The sequence below is a fragment of the Tiliqua scincoides genome, chromosome 13, assembly GCF_035046505.1.
Source record: "Tiliqua scincoides isolate rTilSci1 chromosome 13, rTilSci1.hap2, whole genome shotgun sequence".
Lineage (NCBI taxonomy): Eukaryota > Metazoa > Chordata > Lepidosauria > Squamata > Scincidae > Tiliqua > Tiliqua scincoides.
The window spans coordinates 674,836-700,764 of NC_089833.1; the positions used below are offsets into that span (position 1 = coordinate 674,836).

The 25,929-nt window shown below is 50.8% G+C and overlaps 1 protein-coding gene across 1 annotated transcript in view; it reads right to left on the minus strand.

Annotated features, from left to right (window-relative positions):
* The window catches only part of CACNG3 (calcium voltage-gated channel auxiliary subunit gamma 3), a 64,572-nt gene extending 46,279 nt beyond the window's left edge, over positions 1-18,293 (minus strand). Inside the window, exon 1 of the mRNA XM_066640808.1 lies at positions 18,083-18,293. Coding sequence (XP_066496905.1) covers positions 18,083-18,293 — 211 coding nt within the window. The remainder of the gene's footprint in view (positions 1-18,082) is intronic.
* Positions 18,294-25,929: the final 7,636 nt, after the last annotated feature.

Genomic DNA, 25,929 nt, shown 5'->3' on the forward strand with positions numbered 1-25,929 from the left:
TGAGGCCTTGGCAGGGTCAGAGCTCCAGAGACACCGGGCAACCCTTGGACTTTGATACTGGTTCATCTTCAGTCTCGAAAGACTGTGGTATACGCCTACAGCAGCCGGTATTCCCGGGCGGTCTCCCATCCAAGTATTAACCAGGCCTGACCCTGCTTAGCTTCTGAGATCATGGTATAAGCCTACAGCAGCCGGTATTCCCACGCGGTCTCCCATCCAAGCACTAACCAGGCCTGACCCTGCTTAGCTTCCGAGATCATGGTATAAGCCTACAGCAGCCGGTATTCCCAGGCGGTCTCCCATCCAAGCACTAACCAGGCCTGACCCTGCTTAGCTTCCGAGATCATGGTATAAGCCTACAGCAGCCAGTATTCCCAGGCGGTCTCCCATCCAAGCACTAACCAGGCCTGACCTTGCTTAGCTTCCGAGATCATGGTATAAGCCTACAGCAGCCGGTATTCCCAGGCGGTCTCCCATCCAAGCACTAACCAGGCCTGACCCTGCTTAGCTTCCGAGATCATGGTATAAGCCTACAGCACCCAGTATTCCCAGGCGGTCTCCCATCCAAGTATTAACCAGGCCTGACCCTGCTTAGCTTCCGAGATCAGACGAGATCGGGCATGTGCAGGGTAACTTAAAATTTTAGAAGAACCAAGACACGTCTTCTTAGGATATCCTAATCCAAAGCCAGAGATGTGGGAGGCAACAGTGGCCTCTCATTGAGGAATAGGAGTCCCTCCTCACAGGAAGACACAACGAAAAACATGTTTACAGGGGGCCCCCACCTTCCACAGGGCCCCCCTACTCACCAGGATGAGCAGCAGAGGTGAGGCACCCGGCAGTGGCATCACCGCCAACTGCTTTTGGGGGGGGGGGCATTTCAAGCCTGTCGGACCCAAGGGCAGGCGGGCAGGAGGGCGGTCTAGTGAAAATGCTCGCTCGCCTTGCTCTCCTCACAGCGCCTTGGTGTGGAACAGTGGTTCTCAAACTCTCTGGGAGTCTGAGAAACTGAGGTAAGTACTTGCGGGGGTGGGGACTAGGATGGGGGAGATGTCCTGACAGTGCTGCAGCGATCATGATGCTGCAGGCGCCCAGGTGCATTTACACATACCTGGGGGGAATGTGCAGCCTCCTGGAGGCTCGCAGTCCCCTCCGCAAGCCTCCCCTCCGCTGCAGTGGGCTCTGATTTGTTTAATTTGGGGTTGGAGCTGCAGAGCATGGAACTTCTGAAACCGGAAGTGGGTTCTGACTGCAGATCGGAGCACACCGCAGCGGAGGGGAGGCTCCTGGAGGGGGCTGTGAGCCTCCAGGACCCTCCAGGAAGCTGCACAGTCGCCCCAGGTATGTGTAAATGCACCTGGTGATCAGTTCTGGGATTGCTGCAGCGCCATCAGGGCACTCATTTATGGGTCACTCCCCTTAAGGGGAAAGTGACCCTTTTAGGTTCCAATGGTGGGTTGTGACCCACCACTTTGAGAACCACTGGAGTGGAAGATTCCACGCCAGTTGTCAGCTTCGCGTGAGGTGCTGGCTGCAACTGCAGGTGCTCTGCTTGCCACTCTGGTGCAGCGTCCTTCTACATACAACCCCCGATTTTACCAAATTGGTCAAATTGCCCTAAGGCTGGCACTGCCTCTCCAAACAGAGAGATGCAGGATTGTTTTTGGACATGACCTGCCTCTTTAACTAAAATGACGCAGGACAGCAAAGCACACTTTCTGAGAGCCTTGGTGAAAAAGCCTGATGAAAAACAGCAGACAAACCACCAGGGATGGGCAAATCCAGCGTGGCTTGACTTGAGTCGAGTCACGAGTCTCTACCCCCCACAACTCAACTCGAAAACAAGTAATAACAGGGGCACTTTCCAAGTCGCCTTTTCGTGACTCGAAAAGACTGGAGTCACAAGTCTTTTCAGGCGCGGAAAAGAAAAACGGGGCTGCTGCTGGGTGTGTGTGTGTGTGTGTGCGTGTGTGTGTGTGTGTGCGTGTGTGCGCGTGTCAGAGTTCTCTTTAAACTCTCCCCTGCTGTCCCTGCCCATCTGTCAACAAGGTGGGAGCAGGTGGGACAGAGTGCAAGAGAGCGGGGACAGAAGCGGCAAGAGGGAGGAGGGTCGCACACAACAGCTGCAAGGCTTACCAGGATGTCCCAATCCTTTGCAGCTCTACTCAGAAGTAGTCCAACCGCAGCCAGTCATTCAATGGGGCTTCCTCCCCTCCCCACAATAACAATGGAGCTCACAGCAGCCATGTGAACGGAAAGTGTGATTGCTACGAACCTCCCCCCTGCCTCCCCACCTCCTTTTCCCCTGAGCTTCTCCAGCCAATCCTAAGGCAAGAACTCACTTGGGCTCCTCCTTCTGCCTCCCCTCATGCAAAAAAACAAATCAGACCTCCCATCCTACATTTAGTGGTCATTGGTTCCTTCAGAGATGGGCAAGAGAGCCTGCTCCAGCCTGCTCAGATGCAAAAGCAAACATTAACCCTTCCCTGCCTCCTGGCTGGAACTTCCCTGCTGCTCGCCCAGTTTGAATGATGGCCCCACAAGGTTTTTCACACCGCAAAAACAGTAAGCAAGCGCACCCAGACACAGGCAGACTCGAGTCTGCTTGCGTGGGAATGAGTGCCAAGTCAGGGGGCCCTTGACTTGACTGTTTTGCTGACTCTTCCACATGCAGGACTCGAGTGTAAACGAGTCAGCAAAAAGCACTGATTTTCATGACTCGGATTCGAGTCACCTGACTCGAGTTCCAGTTCCTGCAAACCACATCTCAAACATCCACAGTGGTGCAAAGAAGAGAAACTCTCTCTGCTCCGTAATTGTTTCATAGCTGAGACATAGCCAGAGGGCTGGGTAGCCCAGAGAGACCTGGTTTGGATCCCCACTCAGCCACAAAGCAGACTTGAGACCCTGGGGCCAGGCACTGTCTCACAGTGCTTCGTCCTCTTTTCTCTTTGGCTCCTCCACTCTATCCCCATCATCTCTTCTTCACCCAGGCTGATTGTGCGGAAATGCAGCCTGAGGTGATTGCCAGGGCAATAATGGCAATAATGATTGCCAGGGTGATGATGATTGCCAGGGCAATAATGGGTGATTGCCCATCCCTGAAGCCAACTGACACAGTCATCTCAGGAGATTAGTGGGGGGAGGCACCTTCGCCTGCCCACCTGCATCCACCATGCCTCCTCCAAATCCCTGGCTTGGAGAAGGAAGTGGAAATGAAAGTGAGGAGAGTGGGGGACTAGAGCAGAGGTCACGGAGACACTCTAGCCCAGGCATGTCAAACTCATTTCATATAGTGGGCCAAATAGTATGCAGGGCACCTGCCGAGGGCCAGAAGTGACATCATTAAGCAGGAAGTGATGTCATTAAACAGATGATGGCCAGAAATCAGCACTTTGTTCTCATGTAGAAACTCATTAGCTGCAAATAACAGAAGAGAAAATGTGCAATTCTTGATCAGATTTGCAAGAGATGAAAGAACCCAATTATAATGTTGGGAGAGGCCAGTTATCACAGGGGCCATTCTTTCAGAAGCGCCACTTCACCACTCAGCAGCTGAGAGGTCCTCTGCAAAGTGATTCCTCACCAGAAGCAGCACTGCTGAAAGGGCAGCCCACGTGATGATTGGGCTCTGCCAGCACCTTGGCAGCATCTCCCTGTCTTGGTCTGCCCCCTCCCTTGCAGCATTCCTTGTCTCCTCTCCCTCCTTCCAGAGACTTGGCAGAAGTGATGCTGCTGAAGGGGCAACTCTGGGACAGCCCATTTATAACAGGGGCCAGATAAAGAGCTTCCAGGGGCTGCATCCAGTCTGTGGCCCTTATGTTTGTCCCTCCTTCTCTAGCCCATCCCTATGTACTGTGCTACCTTCTGGTTACAGAAAAAAGGGAGAAACCCTCTTTGCTTTAACCTGAAGAACACTCAGATGATGGATCATCAGCACTTAGTCCCCTGGCAACAGTTAAGGAATCTTACAAGGATCTGTTTATAGTAGGAGTGGCTCTTTGAACTATAATGTGCAGCTCACAGAAATACGTTGGCTAAGCTCCTTTTTTGCATCACAATTAATAGAAGAAATCTTCAAGCTTTGTGACTATTTCCTGGATATGAGAGTCCATTGGATTAAAGCAGGGGTGCCCAAACCCCGGCCCTGGGGCCACTTGCAGACCTCAAGGTCTCTTGATGTGGCCCCCAGGGAGCCCCCAGTCTCCAATGAGACTCTGGCCCTCCGGAGATTTGTTGGAGCCCACACTGGCCCTACGCAACTGCTCTCAGCCTGAGGGTGACTGTTGACCTCTTACGTGAGCTGTGGGATGAGGGCTCCCTCCACTGCTTGCTGTTTCACATCTGTGATGCAGTAGTGGCAGCAAAGGAAAGGCCAGCCTTGCTTTGTACAAGGCCATGAACTATTGCAAGACCTTCATTCATTCATATAAGTTCCATCTCTAATATATTCATTTATGTAAACTTATGTAAATTTATTCAAATTTTAAATGTAAATTAATTCTTTTTTTTCCCTGGCCCCCGACACAGTGTCAGAGAGACAGTGTGGCCCTCCTGCCAAAAACTTTGGACGCCCCTGGATTAAAGCATAAGTTCAATGTTCATGGTTAGTGCATATATTTAAGAATTTTAAAGGCTTCGTAAATATTGTGCTTCTCAAACACCTGAAGTTTATCATATGTTCCTCTGTGTGAATCAAGTTTGGTAACCCCGGTTTATACACACTGACCTTGGAATGGGTCCCACTGGACTCAGTGGGGCTTACTTCTGTGTAGGCATGCCTAGGATTGAGCTGTAAATGTGCAGGGCTTTTCATAGTAACACATCTCATTTTCCTTGCTGGTGGCAGCAACTGATCTTGACTTGGGACAAGATGAGGAAATTAGGAGAGGGGAAGCAGAAAATCCTGCTTCTCTAGGGCCCAATCCTTTACAACTTTCCAGTACCAATGCAGACCCATTGTAAGGGTTGTTCCCTTACCTTAAGGAGGCCTCCGTGACTGCCCCCACCACCACCACTGCGGGATGCATGCATGCCCTGTTGGCACGGCTGCATCAGTGCTGAAAGTGGGATAGGATTGGGCCCTCGGCCTAGAAGCTGTAGATTTCAGCTCCTTTGCAGCCTCCTCCACCAGATGGAATGGACGCATGTACAAGCTGTTTCACTGCCGTTTGTTTTATTATTAGCAAGTTAGCTTGGGATGGTGGGATTCGGAATCTCGGGTTCTGTGCCTGGTTTGTTTTTCCCTATTCAGGCAGCAAAGCAGACACTGCAAATGTCACGAAATCCTCCAGCCACTTTCAGTGCAAATACAGAGCCAGTTCTTACATAAATATCTTTCCCAAGATGTATTTGTTTTAAATGGGCATGCTCTCTGGCTAAAGGGGGGGTCAGAATAGCAAAGCAGGCAGTTGGCGAGCTCGCTCTTTCCCACCTGACCTTGCTGCAGGGTTGAACCTCTGAGCTGACACAAGCCTGACCAGGAAGCAGATTCCTGTCTCTCAGTTTCTGGGTCTGAAGACCATTTCTCTCTGGGACTGTGATGGGTAAAGAAAGGCTTTGGTTGCCAAACACAGCAGCAGAAAAGCCACTGCCATTGTTAAGACTTGGTCAAGCTGGGTAATAATAAGAACATCAGAAGAACCCCACAGGATCAGGTCAAAGGTTCATCCAGTTCCTGTAGCTCATAGCGGCCCACCAGATGCCTTTGAGAGCACACAAGACAACAAGACGCCTGTATCCTGTTGCCATTCCTGGCATTCAGAGCACCTGGCATTTGGAGACAACCTACTTCTAAAACCAGGAGACTGCAGACACTCATCATGGCTGGTCACCTGTGATGGACTTTTCTTCCAAAAATCTATTCAATCTCCTTTTTAAGGCATCTAGTCCAGATGCCATCACAGCATCATGTGGCAAAGAGTTCCACATATTAATTACATGCTGGGCACACACCACTACCACATCCACTAGCAAGGCGTTCCACAGATTAATGGCACGCTGGGTAAAGAAATATTTTCTTTTGTCTCCCAACACTCAATTTTAGCAGATGTCCCTAAAAACAATTGTTACGATGTCCCCAACAATGCTAGGATTTTCTTCAGTCCTGCTCTACTGTGGCCTTTGGAGCTCTAGAAAAGAGGCAAGGAGGACCTGGCTGTGTGAAGGACAACAGGGAGAAAAGCCAGGCCAAAACCATGTCAGAGGTCATGCTGTCGTCAGGATACACCAGGAAAGGCTTTGCACTGCTCTTCCCAGGAGCTTGGTAGCAATTCCTCTGGTGCAGATGCTCCGGCTGTGCCACTGCCGGGGTGCAAATGGTCTCATTTTGTCATCTCAGCAGCAGCCACAAGGTCTGTTTTCTGGGGGGGGAGAGCAACCTGAAGCCTTGCAGCATTTGGGGATTTGAGCTGCAGATATACAAGTTTAGATTAGGGCAGGTGTTGGGTGAGCTTTCAGTCCCCTGGTCTGAAAACACTGGGGTGAAAATCAACACCAACCTCACTTGTGCACGGGATGCTGCAAGCACTTCACAACCTGCCACACTACTTTCCAGCCCCTAACTGAGCACATAACATGGCAGGAATTTGAACTCAGAGCCAGATGTCCTTAGGCTCTGATTTGCCTGTGTAGATCTCTTTGATTCTGCCTTTCATTCCTGACTCAGCAGGGCTTTTATAATGTTCTTCTGGTGCAGTGTGGGGTGGAATCCTCTCCCCGAGACAAGGGAGTGGCTACAAGACGCAGGTGCCTTATTGTCTTGAGTGCTCCCAGCAGGGCCTCTGAGAGGAATTCTATCAGGGGGTACAAAGTTTCTTTTGGGCCCCTTCCCAAAGAGGGAGAGGGTGAGTGGGGGGTGGCAATGGGAGGTGGACAGAATGGGGGCAAAATAGGCAGGAGGGAAAGTGATAACACCTGGAATAGTCTTTGGAGCCCAGATCTACCAGTCTTCCCAATGCAGAACTCAGGTCTACCTGCCTGCCCAGTGTTGGCACATACAGTAATACAGAAAAAACCAAACACACTCCTAAGTCTCTCTAAAACCTTTTAAATATAGAAAATCATTGCAGGAGATGAGCAGCATTGTATTAGGCTCACACAAGAATGGAAAGTGACCTGTGTGCACCAAAACCGACATCTGCAGTAGCTGCACTCCCTCAGCTGGGTTGCTGAGGTCCTCTACACTCCTTCATGGTTCGAAGATCCACAAGCCAAAGAGCTACTGTAGCAGGTCAGTTTCCTCCCAGATGTGACACTGTTAGGACTATATGCATTCCTGGGCCTGGTGTGTATGGCTCCTGGCAGATAATGCCCCCAGCATCCCACAGAGGCAGTGAGTCTGGGTGTGATTGGAAAATGTAAGATCCCTGGAAATTTCTGGGCCCCCTCCTTTGGCTCCTGGGCTCCCTTTCTGATCCTGGGCCCAGGGACAAATTACCCCTTACCCCCCTCTCCTAGGCCCTGGGTCCCAGAGGCCACCATGAGCTGCAGGAAGTTGGACGAGATGGATTCTGGGCCCGAACCCGCAGGATTGTTCTGATAGTTGCCTCAGCTCCACTAGTACAAAGGGGCTGCTAAGCTAATGGAGATCTGCTAGAGTGGTGCATTTTGGCTCCTAGGGAGGTCTAGGGCTGACCCTATCCTGGTGCCTTGGGCATGTCCTTGCACTTTATAACAAACAGTATAAACATTCGGCAATCGTGAATTCAGCAGGAAGCGAGGTTTGGAGGTGGAACTGTTGCCTTGCCTGAAAAAGCTAAGCAGGATCAACCTTGGCCGTACTTTGGTTGGGTGACCAGAAGCTGCTGGCTAGAGATGAAGAAATGACTGGCAACTAGCAAGAAATGGAGCAAACATCCTGAGAAACAGCCTGAGGCGTGTTCTACAGCTGCCCTGTGTACAATTGGCAAGCACAAGAGCTGTGCAGCCAGGATGATGACAGCACATCTTGAGAAATGGACCATCCAATGAGTAGGGGTTTATAGCCATCATTTATGCCAAAGTAAACCAACCTGAGTTTGCAAGACTCGAGCCTACGAGAAAGGTGGCATTTCAATACTGTAACATAATAAATCAATACAGAAAGAGCCCAATGTTCTCCTCCCTGCCCAATGGCAGGGAGGCTCTTGAGACAACACCAGCTGCCGTAAAGCAGTCAGTACCTGGTGCAAAAGGTGCTCAGACAGTGCACGAGTCAGCCTCCACCATTGCCAACGTCTCTGCAAGCTGGAGCAGGTAAGATGATAAGACAGGTAGGAAGGCAGGGAAGGGGCAAAACCAGGCAAGGAGGGGCGTAATGGGGAAGGGGAGGCCATGAAAGGGGGAGCATCCCTCAAGGAAGACCTGCACTGGATCTTCTCCCCTCTGGCAGTAGCCTCCCCATCCCCTTTCTCTTCTCGGACTTGTGCCCACCAAATCGCCTCCACAGGACCAGGGAGACTCACTGCAGGTTGGGAGGCTTGCACAGGGGTAAGGGGACAATCCCCTTTCCTTGCTGAAGCCTCTCCCCCCAAGATGCAACATTCACCAGTTTGACGTTGCCATGATGGTGGGGGGAGGGAGAATAAGAGTGGGCTGAATGTGTCTTAAACATAAGTGTCTGAATAGGTGAGGGAGACTCAACTTGCCCGCAAAGGTACAAGAGTCCTGTGAAGCCTGGATTTCAAACCCTGAGCGCAAGCTCAGCACTTGCACCTTCTTACAGACACCCAACTCAGCCATTTTATCGACCCATTGCAGGCTACTGTCAGTGTACAGGAGGGCGGGCACAGGAATCTCATTACTAGGCAGGCCCTGTTCTTGGGCCCAGCAGGGGCGCTCCTTAATCAAAGGCCAGAGTCCAGTCTCCCACTGGTTCCCCGCATTTCCCTGATTCAGAACAAGACAGGCTGAGACAGCAGGTAATAAGGGGCATTTGTGAGATGAGGCTGAAGGGTATCATTTGGGGTAGCCCAAGTTTGATTTGGGGGCATCATCTCTCCCAGTTACTTGGTCCTCAATGCTTCCTGTGGGCCACTGTCTTAGTTGGCCTTATTGATGGGCCTGCCCAGAGGAACCAGAAGTTAGGAAGCTACTCCAGTCTTATTTTCCTTGCAATCCTGCTTTTCCTGCTAGAATAGGATTTTTATGCCGTTTTAAATATTTTTTTAAACAATGGGTTTTATTGTCTAATGCTGCGAGAAGGTAATTAGAATAGTTTCCTAGACAAAAAAGGTAAAGCAATAATGTGCATAATTTCAGGGAAACAACAGTGAAATAAAATAACTCCCCCGGATCTTCAGTCCTGGGGAGAGAGAAGAATAAAACACAAGAAAGCAGGCAGAGAATGCCAGTGAAGAAAGCACTGAACAGAAAGAAGAAGGGACTGTTATGACTTTTACCCTGATCCTAAGAACACAGAAGAGTCAGTCCTAGTCCAGCCCACCAGGTGCTTCAGGGAGCACATGAGACAACAAGATCCTTGCATCCAAGTGCCTCTTCCTTGCACCTGCTGTTCAGAGACTGCCTACTTCTAAAACCAGGAGGTTGCACCCACCAAGGCTTGTAATCGGTGATGGACTTTCCCCCATAAATCTGCCTCCAATTCCTTTTGAAAGGCATCTAGGTTGGATTTCATTACCATATCCTGTGGCAAGGAGTTCCACAGACTGCCGGTTAATGAAATAAAGGTGTGTGCCGCTTAGCAACCATTTGCTTAACCACGGACCGCATATATGATGGTTTTCAAAGCACAATAAGAACATAAGAACATAAGAACATAAGAACAGCCCCACTGGATCAGGCCATAGGCCCATCTAGTCCAGCTTCCTGTATCTCACAGCGGCCCACCAAATGCCCCAGGGAGCACACCAGATAACAAGAGACCTCGTCCTGGTGCTCTCCCCTACATCTGGCATTCTGACTTAACCCATTCCTAAAATCAGGAGGTTGCGCATACACATCATGGCTTGTACCCCATAATGGATTTTTCCTCCAGAAACTTGTCCAATCCCCTTTTAAAGGCGTCTAGGCTAGACGCCAGCACCACATCCTGTGGCAAGGAGTTCCACAGACTGACCACGCGCTGAGTAAAGAAATATTTTCTTTTGTCTGTCCTAACCCGCCCAACACTCAATTTTAGTGGATGTCCCCTGGTTCTGGTATTATGTGAGAGTGTAAAGAGCATCTCCCTATCCACTCTGTCCATCCCCTGCATAATTTTGTATGTCTCAATCATGTCCCCCCTCAAGATGCTGTTAATGAGGCAATCATGTCTCCCATAGCTTTCAACAGTCTCTGTAGCCTCACAACAGAGAGGCTCTTAATGCAAAGAGAAGGTAATCTATCTCCAGTAGCCTGTGCAGCCAGCTAGTGTCTGTTTACACAACAAAGGCAATAGATTGGTCTGAATGTTCACTTAATAACCTAATCGCATAACAACAGGAATAGGAGAACGTATCCCCATAGTTAAATGGTGCACACCTGTATTTCATTTGACTGTTCTAACTCTCCTGACGCTTAGCTTTAGTGAATGCCTCCTGGTTCCGTTGTTGTGCGAGAGCAAAAAGAACATCCCCCCCCATCCACTCTCTCCATCACTTGCCTAATTTTGAATGTCTCAATGACGTTCCACCTTCAGGCACATTTTTTCTAGAGCAGACAGAAGCCCCAAATGTTGCAGCCTTTCCTCATAAGAAACCTCATAGGAAACATTGAAACCCAAAGCATTTGCATTCTTAAAAATGGCTAAAACAATAAATGGAAATAATGGATGCATTTCACAAAGTACACAATATAGAATAGCACAACAAACAGCCAACCAGCAGCCAGTTCAAATCATCAGGTTCAGTGTACCAAATGCTGCCCTCCTTACCCTGGTGATGTGCCAGCCTCTGCCCCTCCCACTCCCTACATTACAACAGGAAGAGGGGGATGGAGAGGCAGAGGAAGTGTGGAGGAGAGTGGGCGGGCGACCACCTCACCAGGCATGGTGGAAGGAGGCAAGCACTGGCAGAGAAGCTGGAGGAGGAAGTGAACCCCCTCCACACTGTCCAGGAACAGTGCACTAAGGCAGGAAGTGGCCAGGTGGTGCTCCTGAACAGGCAGCAACGTGGGGGAGGAGGGGGGAAGGCAGGGGGTATTCCGCCACCAGTTTGCCCTCTATCAGCCTTCCGTGCAGAAGTGAAGCTTGGGGGGGCGAATGGTCAGTACGGCAGTCTCCACAACATGCCACGTAAATGCCCCCCCTTGGTGTTGGAGCCATTCAGGATGGCGACGGTTCTTTGCCATAGCTACCCCAAATGGCTCCAACCAGTGGCTCCTACCAACTGCTAGGGAGGTGCAGGGGTGGGGGTTGCACTGGATAATGCGCACGGGGAGGTGACACCACTACTGGCCAAAATTGTGAAAATCTTGGTATTTTTGAATAATACCATCATGTAACATGTCCCTCAATTTGTATTTTCATGCATAATGGAATGGAACAAACCTCACCGAAATAGCTCTATTCTCTCAAAAGTTAGAGCCCCAAAACTAGCAGGGAGGGGCGATTGAGCACCACCACACCCGCCAGCCAAGGCATTGCCCTGCCCACTGCCTGGGAGGCAGGCGGTCCATCATGGGGGTGATGCACTGGCCTCCCACACTGAGTGATGTAAACCCTCGTGACACCACCGACTGGGTGACACCCACAGGGTGTGTGTGACACCTCTTGTGGTCAAAATTTTGGAAACTTTTGGAAAATTTGTTTTTATGAGTAATACCAACATGTTACATAGCACTGGAAAGGCAATTTCATGCATAATGTAATGAAATAAAACTTGTTTAATTGTCTGGATTCTATCAAAGTTTATGGCCAATTAACTAGAAGAGGAAAACGCAATTGCCTTATGTAACAAAAAGAAGATTTCTTTCACTCAAAACTGACCAATGAGACTGATTGTTCTGAAAGCCAATGAGGCGTTCTTATGACACAGCAGGGAACCAATCAGGTGTTCATCTGAATTAGCTCTCATTTCCCTGCATCAGAGTTAAAACTAGAACTCTTATTCAGCTGTGTGAATGTCATCAAGTTGGTCACCGGTTTTTTATTGGGTGACCTGTACTATTATATATTAAAATAAATATTGTGAATGGGGTGGCATCAACCCTAGTGATGCCACTGCATTGAGGCTGTTCGTATTGTCATTTATTCTGTATGGTCTTTTACGGAAGGAGGTCTGTCTTGGTGGTGATCCAATGAGTTCTTGTACAGTGTGACACAAGCCCTAGTGACACCTCTGATTGGTAGTCCTGGCAGTGTCCCCCTGCTGCCCCCCCCAAAAAAAAATCCCCAAGTTGCTGCCTTAACAACCGGGGCAATGAAGAATAAGCTCAACCTGTTCCAGACTTGGCTACACACAGAAACTTGGCTAGATGAAGTGGAGGGAATGGTCACTCTCAGCTGCCGTCTACCAGGCTTCTGAGTGCTACAGGAACCACAACTGCAGGGGTGGGGAGTTAGGGTTGTGATGGTTGTAATGATACCAAGCCCCCTTCCAGATATCCTGCCCAGCAGCCTGGCATGTGGGGTGCACTGTTCCTCCTAAGCTGCACTTCCGCACAGTTCCATGGAGCAGGGAGCTTGGCAACTCTGGAATCAGTGATGATGTGTGCCACTGTCGTCATGCATCAGGAGGCCCTACCTCACCACTGCACAGCCATTGAACAGCTTCTTACAGCAGTGGGGACTGTTAGAGGGAGCACAGGTGGGGTGCAACTGGATTCATTGATCTGACCTCCCTGCAAAACTTAGTGCTTAGCACCCCCTCTGGCTATGCCACTGATCCCCTCTTCCTTTAAGCAGACATGGTGCTTGTGTTTTGCTGGAGGGCAATTGCTCCCCTCCTAGCCTTGAATCAGCAAACAGATCAGAAAGCAAACTCATCACTCGAACCCAATGCACTGGAAGGGTGTCTCCTTCCAACAGACAGCCAGCCTCTTTCAACAGTCCTGTTTTGTTGGCAATCGGCAGCTGATCGGAGAGTTGGGTTGTCAACTGGCCAGGGAACATGAACCTGGCATGCTCTTGTGCTTTTAATAGCAACTTGATATGCAGAAGCCAGCAGGTGATGCTTTGCAAAGAATGAAGACCAACGCGATCTCCGTTCCTGTTAATTGCTGCGGATCAGATAGTTGCTAAAAGCACATGAGCAGGGCCAGAAAATAAGCTGGCAACCCTGCCAGAGTGTTCAGAGCTTCAGGCAGTGATCCTTACTTCCCTCAGAATAATGACTCCGGCTGCCTTGAGAAGGCCAGTGCGTCTGTTCCCTGCTCCTCACAACTCTTCCACAGTGCCACTTTAAGGCACGCCACAGAGCCAGGTCACACCCCGTAGCCAACAAACAGACAATGCAACACAATGCAACAAAGAAGCCAACAGGGGTTGGGGTGTTATTAGACTGGGTTTCTTTCCATTATTCTTTGGGGCCTTGTTTCTGAAGCATGCACAGAGTGCCTTTCCTTCCACAAGGCAACTCTGCAGTCCTTCCCTGTCTCTGGGAAGCAGACCCTATTGGACTAGTCACCATCTGGCCCCCTTTTCCAGACATGATCAGCCAGGCTCAGGCAGGGGGTCGGCCAGAGGCAGAAGTCGGTAAAAGGTAAAAGGCAGTTACTCAGCACTGCTCCCCTGACTGCTGCCACGATGTCCCCGGCAGTACCACTGGAAGATGACATCATTGCCAGTTACTTCCGGATTTGAAGACAGCAACGGGAACTTCCAAGGTCAGCGATAGGCTCAGGGTAAGCAAACAAGCTTTTTTTGCACTTGAAAAATGTGCATTAGAGCTCTGCCTGCCAGCTTGAGCTTCCTATCGCCGTTGGAAGCTTCGATTGCGGTCTCACTGCTGGGCAGTTGGTGCTACACATAACACCCAGCATCACCTTTGCAGACCACCAGTTGAGAACCACTGCTCTACACTGTCTTTGAGGCACCACTGAAGGGACTGATGTTGTTTCCATTTTTGAAAAATGGCGGCATCCCTTGTGCCATGCCCTCTTCCTTGTGCCCCATGACAACCTTCAGTATCTACCAAGGGTGCCAAGAAGGGTCATGATTGAGGCATTTAACATTATGCATGGCATGGATTGAGTGGATAGGGGGAAGTCCTTTTCCCTCTCACACAATACCAGAACCAGGGGACAGCCACCAAAATTGAGTGGCGGGACAGTTGGACCTGACAAATAAAATACTCTTTATGCAGTGTGTAAGTAGACTGTGGAACTCCTTGCCACAGAATGTGGTGATGGTGTCTGGCCTAGATGCCTTTAAAAAGGAATTGGACAGATTGATGGAGGAAAATCTATCACTGGTAACAAGTTATGGTGGCTGCGCCCAACCTCCTGGTTCTACATGTAGCCCACCTCGGAATGCCAATTGCAAAGGACTGAATGAGCCTTTGGCCTGATCCAATGGAGCTCTTCTTTTGTTCTTATGACTTTCTCTCACCCCTGAGTAACCGGAAGCAGGCCTGCAGCATCAGGGAGCAACAAGGCCCTATTCTGAAGGCATTGCCTCTTAGGAGTTCTCCACCCCAAGCCTCCCATTTTAGAACTTAAATGTGGCACTGGATTCCATCATTTCAGGAATTACCTGAAGTTCCCCAATGCCTGTTAGCAGAGCCAGACCACCCATCAGGTTGACTGTGAAGGTGGCTTAGCTGCAGATAGATGGGGGGGCATCTATGTCCGTCCACTTCCATTCGCCCACTCACCTCCACTGCTCCTCCCTCTCCTTGAATTGGAAAAGGAGGAGGGAGATGGAGTGGTACAGGAAGTGTGGAGGAGAGAAAAGTGGTGGGCTAGAGTGTCTCAGGCAACAGATTGACAAGGAGTGGGTACATTCCTTTATCTGCCCACTCACCCCTACTGTAGTTCCTCCTGGTACATCTCCAGGGAAGGGAGGCAGCATTTGGCAAGTCTCCTCCAGTGTCAGAACATCTTGGGCCAAACTTGCTTACCGGAATTCTGACACCATTTGCACAATCTCAAGGACATCCATTACTCCACTTGCATTCTCTCTCTCTCTCTCTCTCTCTCTCTCTCTCTCTCTCTCTCTCTCTCTCTCTCTGTGTGTGTGTGTGTGTGTGTGTGTGTGTGTGTAGAAAGAGAGCACTTCATCAGAGCACTTCACAGATATTGTCTCACTAATCCAGGGATGTGAAGCTTGTTTCATACAGAGGGCCTGTTGAGGGCAGGAAGTGACATCATTAAGCAGATGATGACCAAAAATCAGCACTTTGTTCTCATGTAGAAACTCATTAGCTGCAAGTGACAGAAGAGAAAATGTGCAAATCTCGTTCATATTTTCAAGACATGAGAGAGCCCAATTATCACAGTTATAACTGGGCGAGGAGCTAGATTGCTTCTGGGGACCCACAGAATCGTTCAGCCCACTGGCCTTATGTTTGATGCACCTGCATTCATCCATATCACATCCTTGTACAGTAGTAGACCATATTATCACCCCAATAGTGTTCTGACAGTTGGACTTAGACCTGGAAGATCCAGGTTCAAATCCCTGCTCAGCCATGGAGCTTCCTGGGTGACCTTGGGCCTGTCACTGTCTCTCTGCCTCACCTACCTCACAGGGTTGTTGTGAGGACAAAAGGAGGGAAGGAACCGTGTATAGCACTGAGCTCCTTGGAGGAAGGGCAGCATAAAAACAAGGAAAATGAATAAAGTAAATAAAATATTGCAGTGGGACAGGGATTAAGGGTGAGAGAAGAATGATTTGCTCAAGGCAACTTCATGGCAGAGGCGACATTCAAACCAACAGATTCCTGGTTGGTTCTGACACGCCCACTCTGAACGCGCTGTTTGTGTAACGCTGTCCTTAAGTCATTGGGTTTTGCAAGGAGGGCCACACATCACACCAACACTCAGACACCCACAGCCAGGGCTGTGAGAATAAGGGGGAAAAGCAGAATACAGTGATTCTCCCCCCCCATCCCCACAGGCTTCCCAACACTTTGCCATGCCCCACCCTATTCCCTGAGGACAACGGAGTCAGATCATTTTTCCAGTCGCAAGGTGCATAACAAGGAGAGAAGCCGATGAGACTTGACACTTGGCAGCCAGGGCTGGAAGTGACAGGAGAGCCGAAGCAGCAGCTGCCGTCAGCTAGAAGTTGTCGCCCAGCCTGCCTGCGAGAGCCTCTCTTAGGTGTATGAGGTGTTGATGTCTCTCTATAATATTGCACCTCCAACCAAACAAGACCTGAGTCGGTCCTGCTGAGACGACATTCTCAAGAGGCAGTCAAGGTAGCAACCACATCACCAGCCTGACCAGTGAGGGCCACAGATGCGAAACACTCTGGAAAGCTAGGGGTAAGGTCTTGACTGCCCCTCTCTACAGCATGTGCTCAACTGGGGCCTTGTTGCAAGGCACCTACAGCAAGAGAGGTGAAGCCTACCTATCGGGCCAACCCATGTTTGATCCTTCTCTGCTGCTCATTTGGATGCCTCTGGCTGAAGACAGACTCATGAGCATCTCAGGTGTTGGCTTCCAGCATTTCGCATGCCAGCTGGCTCAATGAAAGGCATCGCCTTAATTTTGCATTCTGGGGTAGCAGCGAGGGACCAAGCCAGCGTAGGATTGGAAGACACTGCAGTCCAATCCCTACTTTCCACCAGGAGCGTTCCCTCTCACTGACTTTCCTTGTCTGGCCCCCCATTATCCTCTCTGGCTGAGCTGCCTGCCTTTTCCTCATTGATAGAAAGCCCCCCCCCACTTAACCTTTCCCCATTTCTCCCCCAGAGCCATGCTCACCTGGGTAAAGGTGAACTGCAGCTTTCACTCAGAGCTCAATGGAAGGAGAAAGAGAATGCTGGGCACAGCTGCTTGCAAGCTGAATGGGTTGTTCTTGATGGGGGGCAGGCAAGGGAGGAGGCGTTGGTGAGAGTAAGCAGGGAGAACAGCTGGTTCGTGCTGCATCTCCCAAAGAGTGGAATCTTTGCATTCACCCACCACAACCAGCTGGGGGGATTTGAATGACCAGTGGGCAGAGAGAGGGTGATGGATCTTCAGAGGGAAAACATAAATGGGTGGACCTTCAAATGTATGTTATTCTCCAAAGAGGAGGTTCAGACTACAGTCTTTGGACTACTTTCCTGGGAGGAAGCTCCACTGGGACTTGCACCAGAGTAGATGTGCCTAGGTTCGGGCTGTCAGTGTTTGGAAGTTTGAGGTCCCCTAGCCTAGCGGATCACATCGGTCCCTTGCAACACTTCACGCAGAGACCCCCAAAGCTTCCTCCTTGGGACTTTGGGACTGGGAAGGGATACCCAGACGCATCCCTGCTCGTCTAGCTGTCGGCGCTGGCTGTGAAATGAGAATCCGGGGATGGTGTGCGTGGATAGCTTAAGTCAGTTTCTCTGGTAACATACAGGTGCAGCTCGATGCTCTGGAAATAGCAGCCTGTGGAGTGGGCTGCAGAATGTGAGGAGCTCCTGCCTGTTGTCAACGCGGCCCCCTCCCTGACAGCGCCTCAGCAGGATCTTAATGAAGGTGACATTCAGTGTCCTGTGCTGAGGAGGACATGATTCTGGGTGCATGTGAGAAAAGAGCAGACCAAAGGACCCTGCGGAGACCCCCCAGAAGCCTCTTCAGCATCCCCTTCCCCACATCTTAGCAGCCAAGGGTGAATGTCAGAGCACCAAAGGAAGCGGCTCGGCTCCGCTTCAGTTCTGTCCCTGGCTTCTGGAAGCGATTTCACAAGGATGGTGCCCCCCCCCCCATGCACAAATCCTGCAACAAGTGCACCCCGCTGAGGAAAACCGTCTCTTGGCCTCGGCCTGGCGCATGCACTGGGATTCTCTCTTGCAGTTGCCAAAGCAGGTGTGACAAGATCTGGCGCCCTTCTCAAGGAACCGCTGACTGGCAGGGTGGCAGTGCCCCCTTTCCTACCACCCCATTCTGGAAGAGAGACCCCTGGGAGCGCCTGCCTGACACTGACATGCGGAGCCCCAGTCCCCAAGCAGCCCAGGCAGAGTGGCCCGGCTCAGCGCGAGGCGGGTCGGGACCCACCAACTTCCCCCCTTCCCCGCCCAGCTCCGCTGAATACCTTCCAGGCAGCAGGTCCTCCACAAGCCCGAGTGGGTCATGACTTCCTCGTTCTTCCTGCTGGTGTCGTTGTCACTGCTGGACTTCGTCCTGCACACCCCCCTGGAGTACAGCCAGTAGTCGGTGCCCACCGCGATCGTCATGAGGCTGAAGGCTGCGAAGGCTCCCAGGGTGGTGATCAACATCTGGACTCCTCGGTCACACATCCTCATAGTGACTCATGGTCCCGCGGACATCCGGCCAGAGGGAAGGCGAGGGGAGGCCAGGCGGTCACTCGCCGGCCCTCCCGGAGCTCGACGCCGGAGACATGGAGCTGCTCCCCCGGCGGCGGCGGCGGAGAGGGGCCCTGGACTCCTCAGGTGCGCCTCATCCTGCCTGGAGATCCGGGGCCGGGGCGGGAGGCTGCTGCCCAGCCTGGCACCTGCTACTCATGCCCGAGCCCGAGCGGGAGGAAGGGGCGCCGCTCCTGCTGGCAAAGCGGGCAGAGGAGCGAAGGAGCGGGAGATCGACAGCCTCCCTGCGCGCGTGCGAGAGAGAGAGGCGGGGGCCGCGGAGGGAGAGCGCCAAGGACGGTGCCGGGCTGGAGCCCCGGGCGAGCCGGGCCAGGGGGCGGAGGAGGCCCCGCCGCGCTGCTGAAGCGGAGCCGCGGCGGCTGTGGTGCTGAAGCGGACAGCTCCCGCCAGTGATGTCAGGAGGCGCCTCCCAGCCGGCCTGGCCCCGCTCCAGGCGGCGCTGGCGGGCGGCGGAGCGGAGGAGCGGGAGGCTGCGGTCCCATCAGGGAGCCGGGCGCGTCTCCATGGCCCCTCCTCGGCCGGCAGGGCGATGCGGCCGGCCGCCGCCCGCAGCGAAGACTGAGCCGGCGGAGAGACGGGCATGGGATGCTGCTGCTGCTGCTGCTGATCACATGGAGAGGCGGGCGGGCAGGCGGGCGGGGCCCTCCCTCTCTGCCAGCAGAAGCCTACAGCAGCCGGTCTCCCATCCCAGCACTAACCAGGCCTGACCCTGCTTAGCTTCCGAGATCAGGCGACACCCAGCACCCGCCAGCCCAGAGATGCCCCGCCACAGGTGTGCCAGGCTGCCCTCGCCGCCCTCTTCTTTTGGGTGCAGAGAAGTCTTCCTGAGTGGCAAGATGGACGCTGACGGGTCTGAGGCTGTCCAGCAGCCTTGCAGCCCAATCGTTCCTGGGAGTAAGCCCCGTTGAATCGAATGGGACTTACTTCTAAGTAGACGTGCATAGGATTGGGCTGTTAGTTGTCTTGAGCAGAGCAAGGGCATGGAGAAGGGGAAAGGTCTCCACTGATGCCCACAGAATCTATTCACTATCCATAAGAACTCCAGAAGAGCCCCGCTGGATCAGGCCCAGAAGCCCTCTTGTCCAGCTTCCTGTATCTCTTAGTGGCCCACCAGATGCGTGGATAGCATGGACAAGATCCCTGCATTCTGTGGCCATGCCCTTGTCTCTAACAGCCTCCTTCTAAAACCGGGAGCTTGGCATGTACCCATCATGGCTTGTACCCTGTAATTCCTACATCATTGTCCAATCCCCTTTGAAAGGCATCTAGGCTAGCTGCCATTACCACATCCTGAGGAAAGGAGTTCCACAGATTAATTACACGCTGGGTCAAGAAATGTTTCATGTTGTCTGTTTTAATTCAAGCTGGGGCATGTCTTTGTGACATCTCCTTTGGAGAAAATTTTGGTTTGTGGGGGGTGGGGAGGTGAGAAGATCAGATTCAAGGGTGAAGAGTCAAGAGCAAGCAGGTAGGAACAGCAGGCAGACCAGGCAGAGGTCAAGGGAGTCAGCCGTGCCAGGATGAGGCTCTCAGCTCAGCCAAAGAGGAGTTTTCTTCTAGCCTGTGAGCAGCCTCTTCTTTTGTCCTTTGACAGGCTGTTGGAAGGCTGCAGCCAAGGGGAGCAGGAGACCTTGCCACCTCTGCGGAGGGCACATTCCGAAATCTGCTCCACGCACAGCAGCCTGTCCATGTGCAAATCCAACCCTGGAAAGACATTCAAAATACAGGCAAATGAAAAGGAATAAATAAAACAGTTCTCATTTTTGAAAACGAGAAATGTCAGGGCTTAAGTTGCTCCATACCATGTCACCCAACTCTCTCTCTCTCTCCATGCAGGTGCTCATGGGAGGGGTATAAAAGTTGTGACAAAATCAGCAGAACTATTTATTCCTATTTTGCAAGTTGTGCCCTACTAGTTAAAGAGACATCAGTGTTCTTCAAGCTTGGGGTCAGGACCCCAGTGGGGTCACGAAGCCTCAGTTGTGGGGTCGTGGCAACTTACAGGAATGAAAAAGGTTGAAGCCCACTGAATTAGAGCACCACCAGGTAAAGGGGGAGGTATCTGGTGGACCCCTTCAGGTACTGGGAGATTGTGTCCCAGTCCTACTAAGGTTCTTGGCAACTGTGTGAAAAAGCTTTCACTAGTGCCAATCTTCATAGTCACTCCTTCTGCTCTTATTAGAGAGAGCAGAAATATTCGTTTACAGTGAACAGTGTGGGAAGGCAGAATGGGGTGGGTGGGTGGATAGTGTCCTGGGATGGGGGTGTGATCTATGGTTGTTCCTGTCTCATGCTTTGTGTATGTATTTATTTATTTAGGTTTTGACATGAAAGAAGTTGAAGATAGTGCTGCCTGCTGAGGCAGAGGGAAGCCCTTGCTTTTCCTCCTTATGAGAGCCCATCTTTCTGCAGCATGGGCACACACCTTTGCAGCGATTACCCAAGATGAACCTAAAACTAGAGTCATTCATTGCAAACGATCTCCTCTCCTGAACCATGCAACGTCATGTATTGCAAGCAGAATCCTAGGTCTGTCAACTCAGAAGTAAGCCCCATTGTGTTCAGTGGGGCTTACTCCTATGAGCTCCCATATAGGATTGCAGCCTGCCCTCTGGTACTTGGTGGACATGTGTCCATTGTGCAACTTCCTTTCTCTCACGTGCTCTTCTCTTCTCTTCCTGATCACCAGAGGAGCAGCATCCAGACTCCTGAATGCTGTCCACAGTTGCTGAAGAACACCAACTCCCTCACTTCTGCATAAAGAGAAAAACTGTAGGTTCTCTGTAGTTGTAGAAGTCTCTGTCAGAAGATGCAAACAATTGTAAAACTGTAATGTATTTTTTGGGTGGGGGAGAAGCTTCACTGCCTCTGCTCCTATGTGTGTTTATTGACAGTAGCAAACAAGCGGTGTGGTGGCATTTACCGTAGCAAAAGGGAACTTTTGCTGATTGCTAGAACTTGCCGAACCTCTAGTGCTCTGTCATTGGAGGGAACTCAAACCTGGTAGGGTCACCCAAGAGCTTCTCATTCCTCAGGGAAGTAAGGAGAGGCAACAGTCAATTTAAGGGTCTAAGCTCATCCTGAGACGCCCTAGAGTCACATGCACACTCTTACCTTTATGAAGGAGGACTCATGTCCCCTTGGAAGGTCATGGCCACTCAAGGGGTGAGAACAGGATAACAGCGTGCAAGAAAACGGTCTAGGTGCATTAGTGGGACACTAACTGAACATGAGGCAGCAGGGTGATGCAGCTGCAAAAACAGCAAATGCAATGCTGGGCTTCAGAGAGTCCAGATCAGGAGAAGAAATAATTGCACTTTATACTCTAGTTTGAGCTCACATGGAATACCATGTCTGGTTTTGAGCACCTGGAATACTATGTCCAGTGCTTCCCTGGGAAATGAGAAGCTGGAGTGGGCTCAGAGAAGAGCAACTCAGGTGGGGGAGAGGTGGTCTGGAAAACAAGAGTGGTTAAAAGAGAGTGGCATGTTAGCCTGGAGAGGAGAAGACTTGAGAACCGTGTTTGAGTATCTGAAAGGTTTTTGTGCAGAAGAAAGAGAGGCGAGGAATTGTTTTCTGTGGTTTCTGAGGAGCAAGGGCTGGAGACCTCAGGGTCATAGACTATATTTGAGGAATGCTATCTGGCACTGAAGTCTGCCTCATACGATTGGGGGCTTTTGGCTCTCTCTCTCTCTCTCTCTCTCTCTCTCTCTCGGTTTTCTAGCAGAGGCCCAACACCTACAGTGCTATATTGTAGTTGCCTTTCCTGAGTAGAAGGTTGGACTAGATGACCATGACCTCCAAGCTACCAACATTTTGTGGTTCTGTGGACTTCCTGGATCTGAACCTTGACATTTTCCAGCCAGTGACACTGGAAACACAAGCCGAATTCTCCTGTTAGAGTGGGAGGCCATTTCCATAAAGACAGTCAAGGCAGCAAGTGAAGAGAAAAAAGCAGTTTGCAGGATGGGTAGGAATGAGGTCCCAGGAGAAATATTTCAGAGTCAGTGATCAAGGCCAGAAGAGGCAGGAGGAGAATAAGGAGTGGAGCTTGTGAGGTGCACCCAGTAGACAACGTTGTTGCACTGGCAAAAGTCCTCCAACAGGGAGGAGAAGCTTACACAGCAGAAGGAAAGCAGATGTCCAGAGACTGAGAGAGTGGCAGAAAGCCACTGCAGCAGGTGTGCCCAAACTTGCGGCCCTCAGGGAGCCCCCAGTCTCCAATGAGACTCTGGCCCTCCAGAGATTTGTTGGAGCCCACACTGGCCCGACGCAACTGCTCTCTGCATGAGGGCGACTGTTTGACCTCTCGCGTGAGCTGTGGGATGAGGGCTCCCTCCACTGCTTGTTGTTCACGTCTGTGATGCAGTAGTGGCAGCAAAGGAAAGGCCGGCCTTGCTTTGTGCAAGGCCTTTTATAGGCCTTGAGCTATTGCAAGACCTTCATTCATTCATATAAGTTCCATCTCTAATATATTCATTTATGTAAATGTATGTAAATTTATTCAAATTTTAAATGTAAATTAATTCTCCTCCCCCCCCAACAGTGTCAGAGAGATGATGTGGCCCTCCTGCCAAAAGCTTTGGATGCTGCTGGCTTTTTCACAAGGAGGCAGGGGCTTGAGGAGAAGCGCTCTACCCTGATTCCAGATAGACCTGGAAGTCATTCAGCCAGTGATAAGTGGCAACATGGAGTGCCAGCTTGTTCTCTTGGTGTATTGTTCTGGCTTTTCTGTCTCAGGACTGTGCACTTCTGACTTTGTCTAAAGCGGGAGTCTGGGATTTCAAAAAAGACCCTTCATTTTCCTTCAACGATGGGTTCCTTTAATCTGAGGAAGTCTGGGATTTCAAAAAAGACCCTTCATTTTCCTTCAACAATGGGTTCCTTTAATCTGAGGAACTCTTTGCCACAGGATGTGATGATGGCACCTGGCCTAGATGCCTTGAAAAGGGGATTGGGACTGATTGATGGAGGAAAAGCTCATCACAGGTGACAAGATGTGATGGGTACATGTGGTGGCATAGCTGGAGCGGAGTGACACCACAAATGCCCCAACATCGTTAACATCACGAAGGTTAGGAATAACCCCATTATGCTGTAGCCAGCAGAATGCAATGCATTCCAGTGGAATGCATTGCAAAAAACCAGAATGAAATATCTCCTTTCCATCAAAAGTTATGGCCAAAAAACCAGAAACCCAAAAATTCATGGAGCCCTATGGAAAGTGAAACCGAGCCATATGGCGCATTTACTCATGAGTAGGTGGACTTGCCATAGTTCGTTGGAAAGGGCAGGCTGAGAGGAATCCAAGGACACCAGAATGGTTCCTGTCCAATAAAAACACCCAAGAAGGAAGTCCCTCCCTCCAAGCTGAGGAGTGTATTGAGCCCTATGGAAAGCGAAAGGAAGCCACATGGTCGCGTTTACTCCCAAGTAGGCAAATGTGCCTTGGTTCCTGGTCAAGTTGGGCACGGGAATGCAAGGCTAGCTGCATAGTCCCCATCTGATGAAAGTGGAGCTCAACAAATGCTCCAGAAGGCAGCCTCCCCACCCCCACCCCAAGAATAAAACAAAGGCATCAGTTGTAAGGTGAATTTTTACTTGTTTTAAGACTTGCAAAGCTGGGTGAGTCCTGATAGTGCTATGCTTGCTCTCCCCCCTCCAAGCCTGGATCCCCTGCAATCTCCCTTTCTCCACCCCCCCAAGCCTGGATCCCCCACAATCTCTCCTCATAAGAACATAAGAACAGCCCCACTGGATCAGGCCATAGGCCCATCTAGTCCAGCTTCCTGTATCTCACAGCGGCCCACCAAATTCCCCAGGGAGCACACCAGATCACAAGAGACCTCATCCTGATGCCCTCCCTTGCATCTGGCATTCTGACACAGCCCATTTCTAAAATCAGGAGGTTGCACATACATCATGGCTTGTAACCATGGGCAGGAGGTCTGGACTAGAGGGTAGAGCCTCCATTTGCCTGAAGATAACATCCACAAGGTCGCCAGTTCGAGGCCACTGGCACCGTGCGACCTTGAAGCAGCTGACAAGCTGAAGCCAAGCTATTCCATCTGCTCGGAGCGTGGGAGGATGGAGGCCAGAATGTGAAACCAGATCAGAGAGAAACACCTGAATGTTGTGGTTCTTGAAAGAAAGAACCTTCTTTCATTTGTAAAAATCCCTACGGGGATTTAAATAAGCCTGCCTATGTAAACCGCCTTGAATAAAGTCTTGAATAAAGACCAAGAAAGGCGGTATATAAATACCTGTATTACTATTATTATTATTATTTATTAACCCGTAATGGATTTTTCCTCCAGAAACTTGTCCAATCCCCTTTTAAAGGCATCCAGGCCAGATGCCGTCACCACATCCTGTAGCAAGGAGTTCCACAGATCAATCACACGCTGAGTAAAAAAATATTTTCTTTTGTCCTCCCCCCTCCAAGCCTGGATCCCCCCAATCTTTTCCCCTCTCCAAGCCTGGATCCTCTATAATCTCTCCCCCCCCTCCAATCCAGGATCCCCCACAAGCTCCCTTTCTCCCCCCCTCCAAGCCTTGATCCCCCACAATCTTCCTGGTCACCAAAATTCTGGAAATTGTGGCTTTTAGGAATAATACCTTCATGTTATATACCATTTTATGCAGAATTTCATCCATTGCTTGTGAGGAAATATTCACTGAATTTATTTTCTGGCCCTTATTATTATTCATTTCATGTCATGACTATTATTATCTCTGTCTCATCTACCTCACAGGGTTGTTGTGAGGACAAAATAAGAGGAGGAACCATGTACACCACCCTGAACTGCTTAGAGGAAGGGTGGTATAAAAATGTGAATTAATCAATTAATACTATAATTAATTAATTGCGTTGTATGGGGTGACAAAATTTTATGGTTCCCGGGTGTCAAATGACCGAGCTATGCCTCTGCCACTGGGTACATACAAGAAGTAGGCAATCTCTGACATGCCAAGTGCAAGGGAGTGGCAACAGTTTGCAGCGATCTTTTTGGCCTTTGTTTCCCCCCCCCCCCCCAGGGCATCTGGTGAGCCACTGTGAGATGCAGGAGGCTGGACTGGATGGGCCTTTGGCCTGATTCAGTGGGGCTCTTCTTATGACTGCGAACATTTGCCTACAGAAGAGAGGTCTGTGTGATGCCTCATGTCTTCCATAATGCTTATTTTGTATACGCATATACAGGAATAGAGCCAGTGTTGCAAAGATGCTGTAGGCTGCAGGTCTCCTGTGCTGCCTCTCCCACCTAAAGGAACCCAGGCCAAGGACAGGCAGTGCTGCTTTAGGGTGTCTGGGAACTACAGAGCACAAAATATTATCTGTGGCCAAAGAGAGTTCAAGGGTGAATTTGGCAACCAGTGCAGGTCTGATGTGTCCCCGAGCATCATTCCATGCAGGAGGAGGTCCAGCAGGAACAAACCTCCAGCAGCAACAAACACACATGAAAACCTCCCCCCCCCCAATTAGCCTAGAGCAGGAGTGCCCAAAACCCGGCCCTGGGGCCACATGTGGCCCTCGAGGCCTCTCAATGTGGCCCTC